The 21,624-nt window shown below is 34.2% G+C and overlaps 1 protein-coding gene across 3 annotated transcripts in view; it reads left to right on the plus strand.

Moving 5' to 3' along the window:
- EMC2 (ER membrane protein complex subunit 2) overlaps positions 1–19,893 on the plus strand; it is a 57,990-nt gene extending 38,097 nt beyond the window's left edge. For 2 of the 3 annotated variants that reach the window (XM_081258899.1, XM_081258901.1), the window contains exons 11-12: positions 6,284–6,371; positions 9,933–10,104. In XM_081258899.1, coding sequence (XP_081115025.1) covers positions 6,284–6,370 — 87 coding nt within the window. In that variant the 3' untranslated portion in view covers position 6,371; positions 9,933–10,104. Of the gene's footprint in view, positions 1–6,283; positions 6,372–9,932; positions 10,105–19,773 lie in introns of those variants that run through there. The other variant, XM_081258900.1, reaches the window with a different exon arrangement.
- The last annotated feature ends 1,731 nt before the right edge of the window (positions 19,894–21,624 follow it).

The following is a 21,624-nucleotide window of genomic DNA, read 5'->3' on the forward strand; positions in this document are numbered from 1 at the left end:
GTTTTACCTTTGTTTAAGTCTGTAGTTCATTCATTTTCATTGTACTGTAGTCTATTATATGAACATAGTATTATTTATTCAGTTTTTTAAAAATTTATTTTATTTACTTATTTATATTTGGCTGTGTTGCGTCTTTGTCGCTGCTCATGGGCTCTCTCTAATTGTGGCGAGCGGGGGCTACTCTTCTTTGCAGTGCGTGGGCTTCTCATTGTGGTGGCTTTTCTTGTTGTGGAGCACGGGCTCCAGGCACACGGGCTTCAGTAGTTGCAGCACGCACACTCAGTAGTTGTGGCTCGCGGGCTTTAGAGCACAGGCTCAGTAGTTGTGGCTCATGGGCTTAGTTGCTCCGCGGCATGTGGGATCTTCCCGGACCGGGGTTCGATCCCGTGTCCCCTGAATTGGCAGGCGGATTCTCAACCACTGTACGACCAGGGAAGCCCCTTTATTCAGTTGTTGATAGGCGTTTGGATTATTTCCTGTTTGGGGCTATTATGAATAATACTACACTGATATTGCTGTACAAGTCTCTTGGTGTATATGTACATGTACTTCTTAGGAGGGTATACCTTTGAGTGGAAATACTGGGTCATAGGATGTACATATATCTAACTGAAGTAGATAAAGCTGGTTTTCCAGATTACTTGTTTATAGTCCCACCAGCAGTGTTTGAGAGTTCTCATAGTTCCACATTTTCACCAGCACGTCCTTCTGTCAGTTTTTGTAATTATAGTCATTCTGGTGTATGTGTAGTGGTATCTTCATGGTTTTATTTTGTATCTCCCTGATGACCAGTGAGGTTGAACACTTTTTCATATGTTTATTGGCTGTTTGGATATCTTCTTTCATGAAGTCTGTATGTTTTTCATTGGTTTATGACTTTTTATTTTGTTCTTTCATTTTTTGATTATGGGCCCTATGTTCATTATATGTGTAGCAGATCTTTTTAACTCCTTAGTTGCAATCACTCTCAAATGATTTTGATGAAGAAAGTTTTGAAGATTATCTTCACCGTAATCATTCATTTCCTTTATGGTTTGTGCTTTTATGTCTGCTTAAGAAATCATTTGCTACTGATGGTCATAAAGATAATCTTGTGTGTCTTTGGAGTTTTTTTTCCTTCTACTTTTCATATTTAGATCCACAATCCATTTGGAACTGATTTTTATGTATTATGTGAAAATAATTTCCCCCCCCTGCGTAGCTTTCCAGTGTTTCTATCTCTGTATTCTGTCATGAGTCCCATTCTGTGGAAGCTGCTACCTTATAATAGTTGAGAGAGAACACAGATGCTCGAGCTGTATCGTCTGGCTTCCAAGTTTGGCTCTGACATGTGGCCATGGACAAATTACATACCATCTCTGGGCCTAGCTTTTCATTTGCAAGATGGACGTAATAAAAGTTTTTGAGTATTAAAGGAGTTGATACATATTTTTTACCATATCACAGTAATACACATTATATTGTGTTTACTAATTGCATGCTGTAAGTTCACTTTATTATGTCTGCTATTTTTATTGCAATTACGATAGCACTAACGACAATAACAGTTATAATAGCAAACAGAAAATTTAGTATAAGGTAGGTACTTTTCCTGTTTTACAAATGAGGAAATTAAAGCATGAAAGATTAAATAATTTTCTCCAAGGTGATATAACTGGTTATTGACAGGAGCGGTTTTCAAACCTAGGCAGCCTGACTCCAAGTTTGATGCTCTTAATGGCCACAATATACTGCCTTTATAAAGAGATGTCAGGTATAAATGTTTCTAAAACTGTATTTATAGTTTCCAACTCCCTTCTTAGTTATTTTCTCATGTGAACAAGTGATATCCTACCCTCACTTGTTTCCCTTTTCATTTCAGACCCAAAGCTCTCCATAGTAACTAAATTTAGAGTTTCATTTTGTTTGTTTGTTTGTTTTTCCTCTTTTTCACTGTCTCTTCAGTAATGCAAGACCGGGCAAGCATGCCCTTCCCTGACATATGAGATGCACTTTACCATTAGACATGAATCCATCATTTCGATATTTTAAGTCATTGTTCATATATCCAAACCCTATTTGTTAGTAATATTTTCCCTCCCTCCCATTCTCTTTAAACAGATTTTTTAAAATGGTCTTATTAGATCCATTCTCTTTTCATAGACTTACTTTGTAAAGTCTCAGTGTTTTTGGAAAGAGCTCTGAGAATATCATCTGTGCTCTTCAGTCTTTGACTTTGGCACCATAAACTCCATAGTACCCAGTGATGTTTTACACATCTTTCCTGAAGGTATGATTTGCCTTTTCTTGACTCTAAGGGAAAGGGTAGTATAAGGAATTTTGGTAAGTTTCTGTCATCTTGGATACCACTCCAAAAAGATAACATCTCTCAGTTGATAATGTCAGGTTTCTGTATAGCAGCTTAAAATACCTCTCAATTAGGAATCACCTATCATGCAAAATTTATTTTTGCCTCTAGACACTAGTAACATTTTTTTTGTTTGTTTTTGTTTGGCTGCGCTGAGCGGCATGCAGGATCTTAGTTCCCTAACCAGGGATCGAACCTGTGCCGCCTGCAGTAGAAGCACAGAGTCTTAACCACTGGACCACCAGGGAAGTCCCAGTAATGGATTTTAAATAAAATCTTTTGGTGCTTTTGAAATTTTCATCTCTATGCTTTTTCTACAGAAGTTGGTGGTTTTCTTCATGTCAATCAAATTTCATAAATATTTGTATCTATTGCCTTTTGCTAACATAGTGGTTTAAAATAACGACTTATTTGCTTATGAATCTGTAGGTATCATGTAGGCTTGAGCTCAGTTGAGTAATTCTACAGGTCTATAGTGGACTTATTTTTTTTCTACTCTATGCTAGTGGTTGATGGCCTCACTTAAATGTCTGATGGTTGGCTGTCTGTCAGCTGGGGGTGCTGGGCCTTGTATTTCCCATTTGGCAAGCTAACTTGGACTTACTCACATGATGGTTTCAGTGTTCCAGGAGCAGCAAACAGGCAAACTCCAGTGCCCAAGGGTGTTTTGAGCCTCTGGTTGTGTCACATATGGCTAATATTCCATTGAGCAAAACAAGTCACATGGTGAACCCAGATACAGGGGATATAATATTTCACCTTTCAATTGGAAGAGAAATATGTGGTCATTTGGCAATTTATTACACTTTTGTATAACTCCATAGTTCCATCCTTCTGTTTTTGTTTATTTTGCCTTTTTCTTTTTATCCACTTTATTGAGGTATAGTTTACATACAATAACATGCACACATTTTAAGTGTACAGTTGAGTTTTGACAAATGTATACTCTTCTCTCACCACTACCCCATTCAAGACATACAGTTTCCATCACCCCAGAAAGGTCCCCTCTGCCACTTTGTAGTCAGCCCCATTCCACACTGCAGACTAGCACTGATTTGATTTTCATCACTATAAATTAGTTTTGCCTGTACTAAAACTTTATATATAAATGAGATCGTAGCTTATGTACTCTTTTGTGCATTGCTTCTTTCACTCAGCATGTTTCTGAGATTCATCAATCCACTTCTCCATTTTATTTATCTTATTACTTTGTCCCCCCATATTATTTTCCACAAACTGTGTAAATTTGTGAATTTTAACTCAGTTAAAATAACTTATGTGATAACTTACTCCAGTTATCACAATGGGTAAATCATTGACCTTTGAATTTAATAAGCAATTTTTTATTATTTGAGTGATTTTCTGGTTAGTTTTCTTTAAGATCCATCAGGAAATTATGAAAAAAGTTTAAGCAAAATCTGTATGAAAAATAAAAATGCAGAATTTGTGATTAATGTGGAAAAGTATAATTTTCAGAGACATTTTAGTAATATCTGGGATCTAATTGAGAACTTTATGATATGTCTAGGCATATAAACAAGTATAAAGTATATAATAAGTATTCCTTATTGTAATGTTTTTCTAGGCATTTAAAAACTAGAGAAAATGAGATTTTAAGAACTGCTTTCTGTCTTTGTTTCTACTTAATGAAACAAAATATGGCTACTACTTGCTCTTCAATTAGGTAATTGGTTTAGCATGTTCAGTAGAGGCAGGCAAGTTTGATTAATGCTCATGAAAAACTTTAATGTGAACCTACTCACAGTAATTTTCCAGATAAATGCTTCTTTGGTACTCTGTTAAATTCGTCTGTGCTAGTGATCCATATGTTATTTGTGATTACAGAGGTGATTCTGTTACTATCCTTTTGGGAAATAGAAAATTAAATCATGATTTGAGGGAAAAATAGGATTCCGGCTTAATCAGTTAAATTGCCATATAATTCTAGAATAGACAAAATAATTGCATGTCGGGTAAAATTTGAAGTGATAGATTTATATTTCCAACTTTCTTTTTATTTGTTATGACACAAGTTAGTTTGGTTTATTCTAAATTGCACTGGTTGTCAGTAGTGTTGATACACAATCTTAGGTGGTTTTCTAAAATTAGCTAATTTTAAAAATCACAAATTTTGTATTTATTATTTTATTACATTTAAATACAAATCAAGAAAAATGCTATATTTTAAAATACTATGACTTCAGTGATACACAAATTTTTCATTTTTATTTTCCATTTAAAAAATTAGGTGTCCTATTTTGTACCCCTTCCCCCAACCCATCAAAAGCTTTTTCTTAGAATTAGACCTTTAAGTATCTGATTAGGACAATTCCTGTTTACTTTGGGTAGGCAGTGGTAAAAGAAAAGGCTTTCTGTTCTTGGTAAGTCCTTGTGAAAGTGACTCTATCAACTGGGTAATAGGAGTAATAAGCACACTCCACATCCTTTACTCACCAAGGGAAATTATGAAAGGGCAGAGTTTTAAATGTGGTGTTGCTATTGCCATATTTTAAAATTATGGCCTGTATATTCAGCATTTGAATTCCTTAAGTTAATAATGTCTTATGAAAGGCAAAGTGATCTTGATTCTTACAAGAAGCTTTTTCTCTTTCCCTGGCATTTCCTCTAGAAATCCCCTTTAGTTACTCTATCAAATCAAGATTCAACCACAGAAGCTAATGGTTTAGGAAATAGGAGAATCATAATGTTAAGCTGCAGCCAGAGAGGTCAGAGGCAGGTTACCAATTCCTGAAGCCTATTGCTTCTAGGATGTTACCTGTGCTTGATCACTTAATCTTTCTCAACAGGTCACAAGAAGTTTGCCAAATTAAGTTAATTACAAAAGAGAAGGAACACATCATAAATCAAGTACTAAGTACCTAAGACAGCATTGGTATTTGAAGGAAAGAACAGTCACTTGAAAGTATACTGAGTGCTTAGATGTTAACTTGAAAATACTGTATGTTGCTAATAGAAAATGTTAATATTTTAACCAGGGGAAAAACAGGTTATTACCTGTTTTTATAATAAGGTTATAATAAACCTTCCCCTTCCTTTACAAGGAATACATACTTATCTAGTAAATCTGTTGTGTTAAGTCAAACTGATAAATGATGGGAATTGTCAGTCTAGTTAGAAAACTCATTTTGAAATCAGCATGGGGTATTCAACAGTGTTTTCCCCACTTATGCACTATATTGAATTTAATACGCATGAATTAGCTTTTAAATGTACAAAGATAGTATTGAATGACTATGTTTTGTTTTTATTGTAAAATCCAATCCCAATTTGGTATTATAAAATAAGTTATGACTTAATAAACTAAAAATGCATATTTTAAAACGTTTACTTTAATATAGCATAGAGTTTTATTTGATAGGTTTTTGCTGCAGAAACATGATATTATCTAGCCAACTAATAAATCTGGGAAATTTTAAAAAATTGCAGCCCATTATAGTAGTTTTAGAGAATTCTTGCAACTCTAAAATGTTTGATAAAACTTCTTTACGTTTGTATTTTACCTTTGTTTGAAATTGTAAAAAGTTGATTAGAGGCCACACAAGTAGACCACATTCCTACATAAATATAAGCTAAATTTCATTTCTAAATTATGCTTTTTATTTCATAAAGCTTTTCTGGTCTGAAGAGGGAGTACAGTTTGAAACTCATATTAATGTTTTTATAGGTTATCATACTACTTAAACATTTAAACTGGCCAATTTCACACGGAAATTTTTATATACGTCAGTTGAAGATGAAACCTTAATGAAAATGTCCTTAAAACCCAAATTTTGTTTTTTATTGAAGAAAAAGAACATATCTGATTTCATGCTAGTGATAAAATAGATAATGTTAACTCTGTAACAATTTGAAAGTAAGACTGTGATTTTGAACCTGCCACTGAAATTGAGCCTAATTGCATTTTCTAAAAATTAGTTTGCAGGTCGAAGTAAGAAGGAAACTAAATACTCTCTCAAGGCAGTCGAAGACATGCTGGAAACACTGCAGATCACCCAGTCTTAAGGTTTCAAAAACTCTTTCACATTACATTTCACAACTGTAAAATTGAGCTCACTGGTTTGTGACTTATTTACTAGATGCCCAGTGCTATTTATATACTGATTTTCTGCTAAGAAGGCAGTTGTAAAGAATGTGTTTATATAAACCTAAAAATGCCATTTACTGCTAAGCAGGAAGATGGGGAAAGCCCATGGAAGAGAGATTTGACAAGATTCTTACTGATTATACATCATTCTTTCCATATCATACATATATAACTGCTTTTAAATCACAATCTAATATTGAAATAACCTTGTTAAATAAACTGATGATTTATTTAACTTGCATATGGAAATTCTAGATTCTTTTTATTATACTCAAATAGTGAGTGACTATATTGTTTTAGGACTCAATTTCTAGTTAACTCCTTTTTATTTGTGATAGGAAATACATAGCATGTATAGGTGACAGAAGCAAAATGCTGGCAAATTATTTTCATTCTTTTTATAGCATCAGGTTGGGTTTCGCTGTGTATTCCAGTGGGCTATTATTTTATATGCTGTAATGTTATTCTGATAAATCTTGATTAAAATATATTATTCTCCAAAGTTCAGCACTATCTTTTTATAAAATTTTGTTTCGCTGTGGGACATAACTGAGATTTTTTTAACCTATAAGATGGTTTAAGGTTCATGTATGTTATGATATTCAAATTTAACCCTTATGAAAGTTATATTTATCCAACTTTCAACTCTATGTAAAAGGCATACTTTTTAGAGAGCATAGATAATAGGGATGAAAGGGGTTTCAGTGGCTTAGTTATTTTTACTTTAGGTAAAAATAAGAATATCTAAACTATCTTTAGAAGCAAAATTTTTACAATTCTAATATCTCATTACTCCTCAGTAATAATAATTAGAATTTCTTCTTTTTTTCTCTTTTCATAGTGAACAACCATTACACTACCTTTAGCAGTATTTTGCATGTTTTGCAATAGAATAGAAGGAACTTTGAGAGTTAACCACTTTATTCAGACACAGTTTTTAAAATAGGCAGTTGTTCATTCAGGGCAAATATTGTTAGTATTAGTTTGTAATTTATATACATAACCTATATATTACATATAGAAATACATATATATATGAAATATATATATGTATATATATATATTAATTAATTTTAACACATATAAATTTTAATTAATTAATTACCAACATAATACAGAGACTCCAGCATGCTTGTTATTGCTTTATTTGCACAAATTGGAGATCATGGAAGAATTGACAACCTGGAAATCTTAAGGAAGAAAACTATTGTCAGTATCAGCTTTTTAACCTATTGAGTTATTCTGTTAGTAAATTATTCTCCACATCTAGTCTTTCATTTTGCAGTTTTTTTCATTTTATTTTGCCCTGAGTAATGGGCAGATGTGAAATAACTCTTCCCATATGAAGATAATTCTTATAAATTAATAATTGTTATCACAAGATACACTGTTTTTGCCCATGAATTTAGTGACCACTTTCAACATAATCAGACATTTCAGATTTGTTTGCTATAAAGAAAATAGTGCCCACATATTATTCCACTACCTTTCTTCCCTTTAATCTCCTCCCATGAGTCACTAGAGTAGTGTTTACTTTAGCAATATTTGTGTAATAAGTAATTTACTGTCCCTTATAACTGTCAGCCTTTAGTTTCACTTTATTTTTTCTAATTTTAATACCTCCTTGCCAGGAATTTTTATTTATTAAGTACACTGTTAATGTGTAATAATTTATAAACTTCAATTATATGTAGTGGTAATCTCATTGTGGCAGACAGTTGCCCACCCAACTGCTTTTACCTCCTTCTTCCTTGTTAACAGTATCCTATATTGTTCAGATAGGAGCACAGATCCCTGTTATTCCAGGAGGTTTGGATCTTACCCTCAGCCCCAAGGGAAGTATCATGATTGATCTGAAAGAGAAGTGGTTTCATTCCATATGGTCCATGATATGCCAAGTCAGAACTTTTTGCATTGAAGGAAATATTCCATATTTGTGCTACCTAATGTGGTAGCCACTAGCTGTATGTGGCTATTAAGTACTTGAAATGTAGCCAGGACAACCGAGAAATTGAATTTTTTATTTAATTTTAATTTTAATAGCTGCATGTGACTCATGGCCACCATATTTGAAAGTGCAAATATCCAAAATCTGGGCATGTGGCCTAATTAATGGCCTAATTAAATGAACAGAAGCTGTGGGGAAGGGCCTTTCTTTCAAATTAAAAAGTCAAAGTTTTGTGAGCTGAGGCTTTTTGCCTCTTCTGGCCATGAATGCCAACAACAAGCCTGGAGGTATAATAGCCATCTTACAAGCATGAAATAGCAAATATGAGAATTAAAGCTGTATTTCAGAGATGGTACCGTAGAAAGATTACTGGGAGCCTGGGTCCCTGATTGGTTGAACACCTGAACCAACAAGAGCAATTGCCAGCTTCTGCACTAACTACATGAGAAAAATAAACTCTTGATTGTTAAGCCATTGTTTTTATTTTTTTGTTACTTTAGCCATATATGTTTCTGACTAATATATCCATTATTCAGCTTTTTTTTTTAAGATGCAAAACTCTTAGACATGCTAGGGATGCTATTTTAGAATTAATGATTTAAAATTAAGTAGATAATTACATGTAACAAAAGAAGTAGTATCTTGTTCCAACTCAGCATCTAGTATTTAAGCCAGCAGAGGTGAGAAAAAGGCATATTTAGAATGTCTTTAATCATGAGGATAATGTTGACTTGGGAACAGAGGAGGATGTAGAAAAAATTGAAATGGAAAATAAATGTTTCAATATGCTGGAAGCATACAATTTTTATTATCAAATATTTAGAAGAATTTTTTTCTTTAATGCTATAATCCCTTTATTCTCAAAGTAACTTATTTAAATTCAAAGAACTATAGTAGGAGTGTAGGAGGGACTTTAGAGAGATTTAGTTGTTCTGCATTTTAGGATGAGGAAGTGAGGTTCTGAGAAATTAAGCTCTTCTGTGACAGAGCAGGTAATTGGACCAGGATGTCAGGCGTTCCCAAGTCAGTGCTCCTTCTAGCATATTCTAAGGCATATGTCTAGTCTCTGATATGTTGTTCCTTGACAAAAATGAGAGCCAGATATATCTAAGTGACATTGCTTGTTAGCAGAGCAAGGACTAGAATTCAGATTTTCTGGCCTGTAAAAGAATTTTTTAATGGAATAATGAAGTCAGAATTTCATTTTTAATTAAATTGAATTTAAACAGAATTACCCATTAAAGAGGTTACTTCATTTATAGTTAATGTGAAAAGTATTTCAAACTATTTAGAACTATTTCAAACCTCTTTCACTTTGAACCTCTAATTTATCCTATCTCTCTTCTCATTCTTGGCAAGTAACCTCTTTTATAGGCTGAATTGTGTCTTCCCCACAATTTCATATTTGAAGTTCTAACCCCTGGTGCCTCTGAATGTGACTTTATTTGGAGATTTAGTCTTTAAAGTGGTCATTAAGTAAAATTAGGTCATATTGGTGAGCCCTAATCCAATATGATTGATATCTTTATAAGGAGAGATTAGGACACAGACATACAGCGGAAAGACCATGAGAAGACGAAGAGAAGATGTCCATCTACAAGACAAGGAGCGTTTCCTCAGAAGAAACCAACCCTGCTGACACCTTGATCTTGGACTTCTGGCCTTTAGAACAGTGATGAAATAAATTTCTGTTGTTTTAAGACACCCAGTCCTCTGTGTACTTTATTAAGGCAGCCCTAGTTAACTAATATAGCTCTCTTACTATTTCACAGAGAAAAAGAAGTCATGAGATAAACACATACCCAGTATGACATTCTTGTGCCCAAATTCACCTCTTTTCCTCTTAGAGTAAAAGAAATTGTCCCTATCCTTTCCTGAGCTATTTCCCACCACTGTCTTCCTCATTTTTTATGCTTTAGCCATACTTTAACTTCATGAATTTGCCACACTCCCTTCCTGACTTCCCCAAATTTCGTCTTTTCTTCACATTTGTCCTTAAACTATTTTTTTCTTCATTATCTCTTCTCTTTTTTATTTCAACTAGATTCTTCCTATTAACATTAAAATATGCTCAGTTTGCTACCACTTTTTAAAACGCCTTCCTTCATTTCCACAGTCCCACTCCAGCCACTACCCATTTTTCTCTTTTTTTTACAGCCAAATTTCCTTACTTGTCTAAACTCATGTCTGTTTTCCCATTCTTTAAATTGCTCCAGTCTGGCATTCCCTTCACCCCCTGCATTGTTCCTTTGAAATCCTTTAGTTCCATGTCACCAATCTAATGGACATGTTCAGTCTTTTTTTTTTTTTTTTTGCTGTACGCGGGCCTCTCACTGTTGTGGCCTCTCCCGTTGCGGAGCACAGCCTCCGGACGTGCAGGCTCAGCAGCCATGGCTCACGGGCCCAGCCGCTCCACGGCATGTGGGATCTTCCCGGACAGGGGCACGAATCCGTGTCCCCTGCATTGGCAGGCAGACTCTCAACCACTGCGCCACCAGGGAAGTCCTGTTCAGTCTTTCAAGTCATGACCATGTTCCATTAATTTTATGCTCTATGATACACCTCAAATCTATCCACTCTTCTCCATTTCTATTGCCACCACCACCCTAGACCAAGCTACCATTACATGACTCCTAGACTACAACAGTGGCTAGAGAGCATCTTCACTACAATTAGAATGTGATAAAACATCACTAATAATGCCTTTTTACCCTCCCCCTCTTTAAAACTCTTCAGTTGTTTCCCATTTGTTGCCTTAAACATGACCTTTGAGGTTCTGTATGCTGTCAGAACCAGGAAGGAAGATTCATATTTTCTTAATTTTAAACTGTCGTCCTCTACTCTTCCCCTTTGTTTCTGAATTTAGCTACACTTAAGTTCAATGGCCTTGTTATGCTTCCTTCTACAAACTTGGTACTTGTTGTTCCCTCTCCATAAAACAAAGCCTTCCTTGACTCATTTTTCAGAGGTCACACCCCTCTTTTTTTTTCCTACTGTATTTTAAAGACAGTGTCTTATTTTAAAATATTTTAAGACTCACAAGAAGTTGCAAAAGCAATGCTGTACTGTACTCCCATGTACTGGTAAGCTTCTCTCTATTATCTTATGTAACCTTAGTACATTGTTAAACCAGGAAATTGACATTTCAGCAATACTATTAACTCAGGTACAGACTGTATTCAGATTTCACAATTTTTACATGCCTTTTTTTTCTTTTCTGTTTATGAAGGGTTACATATGTAGATTCATTTTACCATCACCACAATCAGGATATAGAATGTATATCACAAAGGAACTTCTTCTTGCTGCTGCTTAATAGGTTACATGTTACATCCTCATCTAACTCTAATGCCTGCTGTCCACTGATTTGTTTCTCTATTGCTATAATTTTCTCACTGTAAAAATGTTATATCAGTGGAGTCATACAATTTGTAACCTTTTGAGACTGACTTTAACTCAACATGTTGCCCTTTAGCCCTATTAGTGTTGTATGTGTCAATAATTTGTTCCTTTGTATTGCTAAATAATCCATTGTATAGAGGTATCACAGCCTGGTAATGCATTCACCATGGAAAGACATTTGAGTTGTTTACACAACGAAGTGGGATTTATTCCAGATATGCAAGACTCTTGCTTTAATATTTGAAAATTGGTCAATGTAATTTATCATATTAAGAAGAAAATAAGAAAAAGTACATGATCATGTCAACTGATATGAAAAAAGCATTTGAAAAAATTCAGTACCCATTTATGATGAAAAAAACAACTCAGCAATAGAAGGAAACTACCACAATTTGATAAAAAGCATCTACAAAACTTGCACCTAGCATGGTACTTGATGAAAGACTAAATACATTCAGATTGGGAAGAAGACAAGGATATGCACTTACCACATCTGTTTATTATAGTACTTGATGACTTAGCTGGTGCAGTAAGATAAAGGAATAAAAAACATACAGATTGGAAAGGAAGAAGTAAAACTGTCTCTATTTACAGATAACCTGATGGTCAACATGTAAAATCCCAGGAAATCTCCAAGAACATCTTGAAATAAGTGAGTTTAGCAAGATCACAGAATAATACAAGGTCAACAAAAGTTTTATATGCTTGCAATGAAGACATTTTCATTTACAAGTTGCTAAAAAATACAATATTAAGTATAAATTTAAGAAAATCTGTGGGATGTGTTTGCTGAAAACTACAAATGCTAATGAAAGAAGAGCTAAATAAATGGAGAGACATACCATATTCATGGATTGGGAGGCAACATAGTAAAGACATCAGTTATACCCCAAATGATCTGTGGATTTAATACAATTTCTATACTGAAGGATTCTTTGTAGATAGACTTTCTAAAATTTATGTGAAAAGGTAGAGGAACAAGAATAGCATACACAATTTTGAAAATGAAGTTAAAGTTGAAGGAATTAGACTGCAAGATATCAAGACTTACTATGTAGCTACTACCAGCAGTCAGGAAAGTATGGTATTGTTACTGATTGTGTGGTTTTGCCAGAGTGATAGACACATAGAACATGGAACAGAATATAGAGTCCAGAATAGACTCACACCAGTTTGGCAAACTAATTTATTCAGTGGAGGAATTGTGCTGGGACGATTGAATATTCAACAAATGGTGTTGGAACAGTTGGGAATTTATAGCAAAAAAAACCCTAAACCTAGACCTCACACCTTAAAAAAATATTCAGAATGGTCATGGATCTTAATGCATTGTGTAAAACTAAAATTTTTAGGAAAAAAACATGAAGAAACCCCTTTGACCTAGGGTTAGGCCAGAATTCTTCAGGTGACAAGATGTAATCCTTATTTAAAAATATGAATAAATTGAACTCTGTAAAAAATAACAAAAATTTGTTCTGAGAAAGACCCTGTTAAAGAAGTGGAAAGACAAGCCATGGACAGAAAATACTTGCAAACATATTCAACAAAGGACTTGTGTCCAGAATATATAAAGAACTTTCAAAATTTAATAGAAAGCAATCCAACTAGAAAATAGGCAGAAGACTTGAACAGACATTTCAACAAAGAGGCTGTAGTGGTGGCACGTGAAAAGATGTTCAACGTAATTAGCTATTATTAGGGAAGTGCAAATTGCAGCTATAATGAGATACCACTGAAAACCTATTAGAATGGCTAAAATAAAACATAACTGTGCTGATGATTATGCAAAACAACTTGGAAATGTCAAATGTTCAGCTTCTCTGGAAAACGGTTTTTCATATACTTTTATATTATCACATACCTTTCATTTGAAGCACTTATCATTTTAATCATTTTCAGGTGATCCCCCCCACCCCCACCCCCGCCGTAGAGTCTTTAATTACATGAGGTCAGAGACCATATCTGTTTTTGCCCACTATTGTCATTCCAGTTTTTAGCAGGAAAGCTACACACACACACACACACACACACACACACACACACACACACACACACACAGATGTTCATATACTCATCTCCATTTATATATTTGTATTTATTTTTGCACCCAGTTGTAACAATCATAATGAGGTATAGAAGGTATGAACTTTGCATTACAGTAGCATAGTAGAAAGCAAGAATAAATCAAGTCTTCTATACTTATTGTTTCTCAGCTTAAAATATAATTAATAATTAGATCTTGATGCCCAAAGTTAAATTAGAAACATTGCAACAGACCATTTAATCCACAAATGACTGAATTCCAATAAGGTCAATTGCATCTCTACTATTTAATATAAAAACACAAACATTATAAGATGCACAATTCATTTTCAAGTCTAAGTCCTGGAAAAATTCCTCTGTCTCAACAAACTGATGCCAACAAAACAAACTTAGAGACATTAATTTGGCAAATAAGTCACTAATAAGGACGTCTGTACTTGCAGATGTCCAAGTAATCATGAACATTTCCAAACAGTGAATGGACAGTAACTTCGAGGAAACCTGAGTTTATGCCTAACAAACTTGAGAGATACACTACTAAAGAATCCCTAATTGCAAATTCAGTTCCTTTTTAGGCAACTTAAATATTACATGAAAACATGGATATGAATTATGTGAAAATGTGATTGTATCAGATGAATGACCCCAAAAGTTGAAGTTTATCAAAAAGCATGTTCTTTAAAAACTCTAGGTAACAATGTGTACCAAAATATCACATCAATTTAAAATCAATTTGAAGCTCTCCAGAGTGGTAACTGTAGAGTGGTTTCAAGAGTTGGCCTCAAATGACAGCTGATTTTGGATCCAGTTTCACTATAGTGGTCTATGTGTCATGCTCAGTATGACAGAGAGAACTGGAGACAACACAGCTCCACTGGTTGATAATTCCCCAATGTCCCCCCTAGTCTGACTTTTAAAAATATGGAAATAAATATGACTACAGATCTTGTGAAGGGAATCAAAGTTATGTGGTTCCAGATAAAAACAATTGAAGAAAACTGTCTTGCTAAAAAGAGCTTCAAGTAACATAATATATATGCTGATTTTAAAAAACTAATGGCTTTTGGGAAATAGATATGGTGCAAATGTTTGCATCACAAATTGTTGCATCACAAATGGCGCCCAAGAATCAGAACGCTGATGCTTGCACAAATGCAATCTTAATATTAGAATGGGAGGGAGTTCTAAAAACCAAGTTTTAAAGATGTAAAAATAGTTAAATACAATATTTTTTTTCCATGGGGTGGGGGTTACTGCTAAATATTTCGTCTTTCTCTCATGTGATTTCTCTAAAGTTTTTCCCACAAGACAATATTTACTAGTCTAAAGAGAATCATAATACAGTATTTTCTGTTAATTACATCCCAATTTAGCTTAGCAACTTTAAACTTAATTTTCTATTAACAAATCTCAAATATCATTAGACTAGTTTTTGAATTAACATTGATTAGAAGTAACAAAAAATGATTTTCAATTGTATTCTTTTCCTTCTACAAGCTTATAGAAGTACGCCACCTAGAGTAAATTTTATAATTTTAAAAGTATAAAAACTGCTGGGCTGGTTTTATTACTCTAAACTACAAAAAGTAGGCACATTTTAATCAAAATCAAGCTAAATATTATAATGTGGAATTTTTCATATATTTTCTGTTTTCATGTGACTTTCTTAATATTACTGTATATAAAATAGACTGTTTTTCAATAGTTTCAGATTAAGCAATTTACACATCCCTCTCGAGATGGTTAACAAATCAAGTTCAGGAGTTATAATTTTTGAAACCTGATTCAATGACATTAGGTAATCTTAACATGCTATTACCAACTAAAATAACTATGGAAATATTTGAGAGATAATATAAATAATGAGTTTTGGATATATACATAGTACACACACAGTATACTAGACAATGTTAAAAATCATTGACTTTTTTTCTTTGTTTCCCCAACTTTATTGAAATATAACTGACATATAACATTCTGTAAGTTTAAGGTGTACAAAGTAATGATCAGATACACGTATATATTGCAAATTATTTACCACAATAAGGTTAAGTAACACATCCTTAACCTCATATAATTACTATTTTGTTGTTACAGTGAGAACACTTAAGACTTACTCTCACAGCAACCTTCAAGCATGCAATATGGTATTGTTAACTATAAATCATACTATACATTAGATCTCCAGAAATTATTCATTTTAGAATTAAAAGTTTGTGCCCTTTCTCCAGCATCTCACCGTTTCTTCTGATCTCCAGCCTCTGGTAAACATCAATCTATTCTCTGTTTCTATGAGGTTGACGTTTTTAGATTCTACATATAGTGAGATCATATGGTATTTGTCTTTCTCTGACTTATTTCACTTAGCTTAATGCCCTCAAAAGCCATCCATCGTCACAAATGGCAGGATTTCCTTCTTTTTTATGGCTGAATTAAATTCCATTGCATATATATATATATATATATATATATATATATATATATATATATATATATCACATTTTCTTTATTCATCCATTGATGGACACTTGGATTGTTTCCATGTCCTGGCTATTATGAATAATGCTGCACTGAACATGGGAGTGCAAATATCTTTTCAAGGTAGTAATTTCATTTCCTTTAGATATATATTCATAAGTGGGATTGCTGGGTCATATGGTAGTTCTGTTTTTAATTTTTTAAAGGAATCTCCACACTGTTTTCCATTTACTGTTTCAATTTACATTTCCCACCAGTAGTGTACCAGGGTTCCTATTTCTCCACATCCTCTCCAGCATGTGTTATCTCTGGTATTTTTAATGATAGCCATTCTAATAGGTGTGAGGTGGTATCTTATTGTGGTTTTGATTTGCATTTCCCTGTTGACTATTGATATTAAGCATTCTTATACTTGGTGGCCACTGTATGTATGTCTTCTTTGGAAAAAGAGTTTTTGCCCATTTTTAAATTGGATTTCCTTTCTTTTTTTTTGCTATTGAGGTGTGTGAGTTCCTTATATTTCTTAGGTTGCCTTTTCATTTTGTTGATTGTTTCTTTTGCTGTGCAGAAGTTTTTTAGTTTAATATAGTCTTGTTGATTTTTGCTTTAGTTGCTTGTGTTTTTGGTGTCATATCCAAAAAATTATTGCCAAGACTGATGCCAAGGAGCTTTTTCACTGTTTTCTTCTAGGTATTTTCTGTGTTTAAGGCCTTAGTCCATTTCAAGGTAATTTTTGTGAGAAGTGTAAGATAGGCGTCCAGTTTCATTCTTTGAATGTGGATATCCAGTTTCCCCCGCATCATTTATTGAAGAAACTGTTCTTTCCCCATTGAGTATTCTTGGTTCCTCGTCAAATATTTGTTGAGCTTTTGTGCATGGATTTATTTCTGAGAGCTCTCTATTCTGATTTATTGGTCTATGGGTCTGTTTTTATGCCAGTGCCATACTGTTTTCATTACTACAGCTTTGTGATATAGTTTGGAATCAGGACGTGTTATGCTTCCAGCTTTGTTCTTTCTCAAGATTGATTAATCAGGGTCTTTTATGGTTCGATAGGAATTTTAGGATTGTTTTTTGTTTCTGTAAAAATTTTCATTGGAATTTTCATAGGGATTACACTGAATCTATAGATGACTTTGGGTAATATAGACATTTTAACAATATTAACTCTTCTGATCCATAAACAAGGAATATCTCCCATTTTTTTGTATCGTTAATTTTTTTCATAAATGTCTTATAATTTTCAGTGTACAGATCTTTCACTTTCTTGGTTAAATTTATTCCTAAGTATTTTATTATTTTTGATGCCATTGTAAATGGGATTGTTATCTTTATTTCTTATTAAGATAGTTCATTGTTAGTGTATAGAAACAACTGATTTTTATATTCAGATTTTACTGAATTTATTTGTTCTTATCTGACTTGGTATCAGGATAATGCTGGCCTTCTAAAATAAGTTTGGGAGTGTTTTCTCTTCTTCCGTTTTTGGGAAGAATTTGAGAAAAGTTGGCATTAATTATTCTTTAAATGTTTGGTAGAATTTCACCAGTAAAGCCATTAGTTCCTGGGCTTTTCTTCGTTAGGAGATTTTTGATTACTGGTTCAATCTCCTGAGTAGTATTTGGTCTGTTCAGATTTTCTGTTTCTTCCCAATTTAGTTTTGGTAGGTTATATGTTTCTAGGAATTTGTCCATTTCTTTTAGGTTGTCCAATTGTTGGTGTATGATTGTTCATAGTAGTTTCTTAGGACCCTTTGTATTTCTTTGGTATCAGTAGAAATGTCTCCGCTTTCATTTATAATTTTATTTATTTAAGTCCACTCTTCTTTTTTCTTGGAAAACCTAGCTAAAAGTTTGTGAATTTTATCTTTTTATAAAGCCAACTCTTAGTTTCACTGATTTTTTTTCTATTGTTTCCCTATTCTCTATTTCATTGTTTTCTGCACAGATCTTTATTATCTGCTTACTTCTGCTAACTTTGGGCTGAATTATTTTTCTTTTTCTAGTCCCTTGAGGTGTAAAGTTAGGATATTTATTTAAAATCTTTCTTTTTGTAATGTAAGCATTTATTGCTATGAACTTTTCTTTTGCATAGCTTTTACTGCATCCTATACATTTTGGCATGTGGTGTTTCCAATATCATATGTTTTGATACATTTTCTAATTTATCTTTGATTTCATCTTTGACTCATTAGTTTTTCAGGAGTGTATTGTTTAATTTCCATGTGTTTGTAAAATTTCCAGCTTTCCTTATGTTATTGATTTCTAGTTTTATATCATTGTGATCAAAAAAGATACTCAGTGTGGTTTCAATGTTTTAAATTTGCTGAAACTTGTGACCTAACGTATGATCTACTCTGAAAAATGTTCCACATGCACTTGAGAATGTATATTTTGCTGCTGTTGAATGGAATGTTCCATATATGTTTTTAGGTTCTTTTGGTTTAGAGTACAGTTTAAGTTCCACATTTCCTTATAGATATTCTGTCTCCATGATATATCCATTGTTGAAAGTGAGGTATTGAAGTCTTCTCCTATTATTGTATTGCTGGCTATTATTTCTTTCACATATGTTAACATTTGCTTAATATATTTAGGTACTCTGTGTTGAGTTCATATATATTTATAATTGTTATAGCCTCTTGATGAATTGACCCCTTTATCATTATATAATGACCTTAGTTTCCTGTTACAGTTTTTGACTTAAAGTCTATTTTGTCTGATATAAATATAGCTACCCTGCTCTCTCTTGGGTTTCATTACATGATATATATTTTTTCATTCCTTCTCTTTGAGACTGTGTGTCCTTGAAGTTGAAATGTGTCTCCTTTAGGTATCATATAGTTGGGTCTGGGTTTTTAAAAATTCATTTAGTCACTCTATGCCTTTTGATTGGAGATTTAATCCATTTACATTTAAAGAAATTATTGATAGTAGGGACTTACTACTGTCATCTTTTTAATTATTTTCTGGCTCTTTTGTAGTTTTTTTGTTCATTTCTTCCTTTCTAACTGTCTTCCTTTGTAAGTTGATTATTTTCCATAGTGGTATACTTTGATTCCTTTCTTTTTATGTTGTGTGTATCTAGTATAATTTTTTGTTTTGCATTTATCCATAGAGCATCTTAATGGATATAGCAGTCTATTTTAAGCTGATAACAACTTAAGTTTGATTGTATACAGAACTCTACCCTTTTACTCCTCTCCCCACATTTTATGTTTTTGATGTCACAATTTATATCTTTTTATATTGTGTATCTATTAACAAATTATAGTAACTGTAGCTATATTTACTACTTTTTCCTTTAACCTTTATTGTAGAGTTAAGTGGTTAGCACACAACCATATCATAGTATTAGAGTATTTTGAATCTGACTATATATTAAACGTCACCAGTATGTTGTGTATTTTCATATGTTTTCATGTTACTAATTAGCATGCTTTCATTTCAGGTTGAAGAACTCCTTTCAGCATTTCTTATAAGGCACGTCTAGTGGTGATCAACTCCCTCAGCTGTTGTTTGTTAGGAAATTGTTTATCTCACCTTCATTTCTGATGGACAGCTTTGCCAGGTAAAGTATTTGTGGTTGGCAGTTTTTTTTCTTTCAGCACTTTGAATATATCATCTCACTCTCTCCCACCCCGCAAGGTTTGAGAAGTCCACTGATAACCTTATGGGGGTTCCCTTTTATGAGAGAAAAATATTTTTTCCTTCTGGCTGCTTTTGCAATTCCCTCTTTGATTTTAGACAGTTTTATTATAGTGTGTCTTGGAGAAGGTTGTTTTGGATTGAAATTTTGGGGTGACCTGTTAACCTAATGAATTTGGATGTCCAAATCTGTCCCCAGGTTTAGGAAATTCTCAGACATTATTTCTTTAAATAAGCTTTCTACCCCTTTCTCCCTCTTTTCTCCCTCTGGGACTTCAATTATGCCTAGGTTGTTTCTCTTAATCTTTTACCATTAGTCCTGTAGGTTTTCTTCATTCCTTTTCAGTCTCTCTTTTTTTAAATTTTTGCTTCTCACTGGATAATTTCAAATGATCTGTGTTTGGATTCACTATTTCTTTCTTCTGCCTTGTTTGTGCCATCTGCTCTTAAAGCTCTTATTGACTTTTTCAGTGCAGTCATTGTGTTCTCCAGTTCCAAAATTTTTCTTTGGCTCTTTTTCGTGTTTTCTGTTCGTTGAACTTCTTATTTTGTTCTTATATTGTTTTCCTAACTTCAATAATTGTTTATTTGTGTTCTCTTACAACTCTCTGAGAATCTTTATAACAATTATTTTGAATTCTTTATTGGGCAATTCCTGGATCTCCATTTCTTTGGCATCATTTACTGAAAATTTTCTGTGTTCCTCTGGTGGTATCATATTTACCTGATTCTTTATGATGCCAGTAGTCTTGCATAGGTGTCTGCACTTTTGAAGAAGCAGTTACCTCTGCCAGACTTTATGGACTGACTTCAGTAAGAAAAGACCTTCACTTGTGTGGTGGGGCATGCTGGCGCATTATGTGACCCTGGGTCTAATGGTTCAGGGCACCAAGTGTGCGTGCATGTGGTGGCTCTGGGTCCTGTGGAGGGGCGTACCGTTTCAATGGCTTGGCCAACTGGAGTACATAATATCAGAAATTATGTGGTCCTTGGTGAGCACTGTGGGGGATCTTCAGTGGCTGCAAGGGTTATTGGTTCTTCAGCCATGCTTCCAGGTCCAGTGGCTAGGGACCAAGCCAGTGCTGGTGGCTGGAGTCAGGGGTATGTGGATCTGGGGGCCAGCTGCAGGTTCCTGTGTAACGATAGGGGCTGGTTGCAGGTACACACATAGTGATAGCGGCCAGGGCAAGCAGCACGTGCCAAGGTCAACTGGGCATACTGGCAGTTGTGGGGCCCTGGCTGTCAGCATATACTCCTGTGACTGCAGGGTCTTGCCATGGGTGCATTCAATGTAGCGAAGGTTGGTGACAGGAATCAAACTGGAGGTGTACAAGTGCACAGCTGGAGGAGCTAGCCCCAAGCATGCACATGGCACTGGGGGTCAGCCATGGGCGTCTAAGGCTGTGTTTTGTACTCATGCAGCCACAGAGCTGGGATGCCAGTGCAGATCCCAGGCTCTGATAGGGAGGGAAGCGGGGAGTGAGGAGAGATACTCAGGCATTTGGCATCTGTAAACATGAAAACCTGTGGGGCACAAGCCAGATAAATCTGTAGAGGTTATGTTGTGGTTGTGCTGGTTTCTTCAGTAGCAAAATCTGCTCGGGTTTTCTGTAGAGGAGTTTGCTGGGGATCACAGTCACTTCCACTGTGTGGC

Source organism: Mesoplodon bidens (genome assembly GCF_964165515.1).
Source record: "Mesoplodon bidens genome assembly, chromosome: 16".
NCBI lineage: Eukaryota > Metazoa > Chordata > Mammalia > Artiodactyla > Ziphiidae > Mesoplodon > Mesoplodon bidens.